Source organism: Brassica napus, chromosome C7 (assembly GCF_020379485.1).
Source record: "Brassica napus cultivar Da-Ae chromosome C7, Da-Ae, whole genome shotgun sequence".
Taxonomy (NCBI): domain Eukaryota; kingdom Viridiplantae; phylum Streptophyta; class Magnoliopsida; order Brassicales; family Brassicaceae; genus Brassica; species Brassica napus.
The window spans coordinates 35,745,184-35,748,696 of NC_063450.1; the positions used below are offsets into that span (position 1 = coordinate 35,745,184).

General features: G+C 38.0%; 1 protein-coding gene across 1 annotated transcript; it reads right to left on the reverse strand.

Moving 5' to 3' along the window:
* Nucleotides 1-263: 263 nt before the first annotated feature.
* Nucleotides 264-2,878, reverse strand: LOC125590717 (SEC12-like protein 2). Its single transcript, XM_048764447.1, has 10 exons — nt 2,434-2,878; nt 2,257-2,348; nt 1,983-2,121; nt 1,797-1,888; nt 1,564-1,660; nt 1,395-1,470; nt 1,182-1,302; nt 975-1,091; nt 750-817; nt 264-597 (listed from the first exon to the last, which is right to left on the reverse strand). Exons 1-10 carry the CDS (start codon nt 2,677-2,679, stop codon nt 491-493), a joined length of 1,155 nt encoding a protein of 384 aa, XP_048620404.1. The 5' UTR covers nt 2,680-2,878; the 3' UTR covers nt 264-490.
* Between the last annotated feature and the right edge of the window lie 635 nt (nt 2,879-3,513).

Here is a 3,513-nt window from a genome sequence, read left to right on the forward strand (position 1 = left end):
AGTTTTCAAGCATTTGTCCGGATAATTCATAAATAAGTTTTGGGACTCAAACCATTGCCCCATGAAATTCATATTCATTCGGAAATGATGCTCTCGATTTTCAAAGGTAACGCTTTTGTTTGGATTGTAAGAGGATAACGTAATCAGCCTTTGGGAAAGTTTTATTTGGAGTGAATAACGTAAATCTCTCCTACTTCACTTGCAGAACATCGCTGACAAAACGAAAAGTCAAAGAACAGAACTGCTTGTATTTGACCTGGATGTAGCTTTAAGGAAGTGAATATAATGCATTCAAGTTTACTGCTTCTCTTACAACGTTAGTTTACATTTTTATGATATAAAGCATCCAAGTTTCTCGCAAGGCCCCTTAGAATTTCTCTCATTATACAAACGCAAAAAGCTACGGTGTAAAACAAACAACAATAAAAAAAATATCAAAAGAGCATATGTTATTTTCAAGCCATTCGTATGTATCGTCTCGTGGGGTCACTTAGAGGCTATATTCTTTACCTATGATCCTCTTTACCATCAAGAAATAATACGAAACCACTACTACCAACACGAACAACAAAAACACCACCAGCCAGTTTATTCCATCTGCATTTTCATTAACAAACACACAGTTTTAGTTTTGATTGGTAATCCAGGACAAAGTCTAACAAATCATGACTGGTTAGTATGGTTTTGGTTAAGTTTAGGTAAGGTAATAAGATGGAGGGATAAGAAGAGAAATGGCAGAATATACGTACCTGTTTCAGGCTTTTGTTCAATGACGCTTAGCTTTGCTCTTGAGTCAAAAGATACTGACACCAAGAACCTGCAAAACCAAACCCCAAATCAAAACTTCTTGAATGTGAATTTCCCATCATTCTTCCATAATTTTATCTATTTGTTTGCTTAGAATTTTAAGCACGATCACTGAAGCTGTAGCTATACAGTGAAAACTAGATCCTTGATGAGTAGACAAAAAAAACCTTGAATCAGGGGAGAAAGTAAGTGCGGTGACCAAACCGAGATGAGCTTTCTTAACGAATTGATGAGTCTTCATTTTTGTTGAACTAATTATCAAAACATCTCCTTCAAGGGTTCCGCTGCATTAAGAAAAATAGTATGACAACCAATATTAGAATTAGTATTACACCTATCAGTTTGGTCCCAAGAGTGCGAAAAAGAAAACTTACAATGCAAGAAATTTTCCATCAGGTGAGACATTAAAGGCCGTAATAGAGTAGTTTTTCAAAAGCTTTGATTGTTTTCTTTTCCATGAAGTTGTATCCCATGTTATAATACTCCCACCACGCTCTACTCTGACCAGATTCATTATGATCGTGACAAATGGAAAAGGGGAACTAAAATCATATATTATATCTCGCGCTGTCAAAATGTAAGTTTACCAGTCTTTGCAGCAATATAAAGAACTTCATCGCCTGAATTGTCAACGGAGAATCTGCAGGAGGCAAACAACTCGTCCTGCATTATAATATTCAAACTCATCAGAGTATAATACAAGAATGTTAGAGCTTTGTATACAAAGTTAAAAGAGCAACAAAAAAAACGACTGACCTTCTCTTTTGATAGACTAGCAACGGCAGTAGAAGCATTTACGTCCCAAACCCGACAAAGTGGACCTCCAAGAGATACAAGAAACTTACCACTTTCGCTGCAAACCCACAAACTATCACTATCAGACAATCCGTTTTACAATCATTGTTCGAAAGATGATTCCTTTCTCATGAATAGAATGAACCACTTTCTGAAGAAGGCAAAGTTTCCTGATTTGATAAGAGAAAGCACACCTGAAAGTAAGGTTTTTAACTTCTCCATGTGCGTTAGATTCATTAAGTATCGTTTTCATACTAGGCCATTCGAAAATCCTCAAAGTTCCATCCTGTACTGCCATCAAAACAAAAATGTATAAGAACCAGTGAGACTCCATTCCTTGTTATTCAAAAGGGACTGAAACTAAAGAGCTTAACTCCTACCTCCCCACCAGCAGCAAGCACAGAGCCCTCCTGATTAAACTCTAGAGCTAACTGTTGTCCAACATCTTCTAACTCGTTAATCACTTCCTCTAACTCTTCACCCTCCCTTGGCCTCATAATGTTCTCCCAATCAAACCGTCTACGTGTCAACAAGTAACTATCACACATCCATTGAAGTTTCTCTCCACTCTAAACCAACACAACTTCAAACTTATATTCTTATTACAAAACCTAATGATATTCGATTACTAATAAGCTTTACAAGATCACATACTTGCAACTCTGTGGCAATGCGCAGATAAGAGCACCTTCCCGAGGATGAACAGCCATTCTATAAGGAAGACCACTGACCACAACCCTACCCACCTGAAAATTTTAAAAAATCAAATCAAATCAAATCCTTGCGATCTGATTACAGACTCACTATAAACAGAGAAACGTTCACGCTTACAGGTTGTTCTAATAGAGAATTGGTTTCGAGATCAACACGACAGATTACGATGACGTTAGGAATCCCGCTTCGCCCCTCTCCGCCTCCGCCGGCCAACGCGATGCAGCTCCGGGAGGCCAACGATGACGACGGCTCGATGCCATCTTCGGAATTCTCTTTATGCTTATCGATTTTCGATCTAACGGTTTCTTCCGGGATCCAGTCCGCGGCGTATATCGGAAAGCCGTAAGTCTGCGTATTCGCCATTGCTCCTCCTTCTCCTCTCCTCCTCGTGCGAGCTTAATATGCCAAGTCTCCCTCCCTTCTCTGATTCGTGGAGACACGTCATACAGAAAGAAACTGTAGTGGGCCAATACTAGTACCTTTCATGGGCCCAAGAGAGGGTTTAGGGTGAATTACATTATTCCCCGTCTCGGTTAAAACTCGGCGAGAACGACTACATTATAAGGCCATGTTTATCCCTAAACTCAAATGAGTTTTTTAGGTTTTTTTTTATCTAAAAAAAATAAATTAAAAAGCAAACCAATCGTGGACCGCCACGAGTCTGTGAGGTCCGCGAACAATGTAAGAAACTCACTAAAATCGGTTCTTAATTAGTAGTTTTTGTAACCGATCCTTAAGGGTTTTGTGGAGACCCAGCACTAAGAACATCACTAAGGACCCCGGATAAACATGCTCTAACGAATTCCGTTTTTTTTTTCTTTTCCTCCCAATACTATTGGTTTCATCGAAAGAAAACAACACTAACGTTTCTCATACTCTTGCTCCCATCAGTGGCAGATCTAGAAAATAATTATAGCGGAGGCAAAATATAAAATACAGTTAAATAAAATTAAAAATATTTTTTTATAAAAAATCTAGCAAATAAAAAAACAACTCTTACAAAACAATTTTACGTTCATTTTCATCATCTGAAATTTTTTAATCACTTTCTCATTTGAAACTGAGTCAAATAACTTTTTTCCAATAAAACAAACCATACAATCACTTAGAAACCAATCTCCAATTCAGTTACGTGCAGCTGTCTTCACTAGTTTCATTGCGGAAAAATACTTTCAAGATTTGCGGTGGCAACTGGCA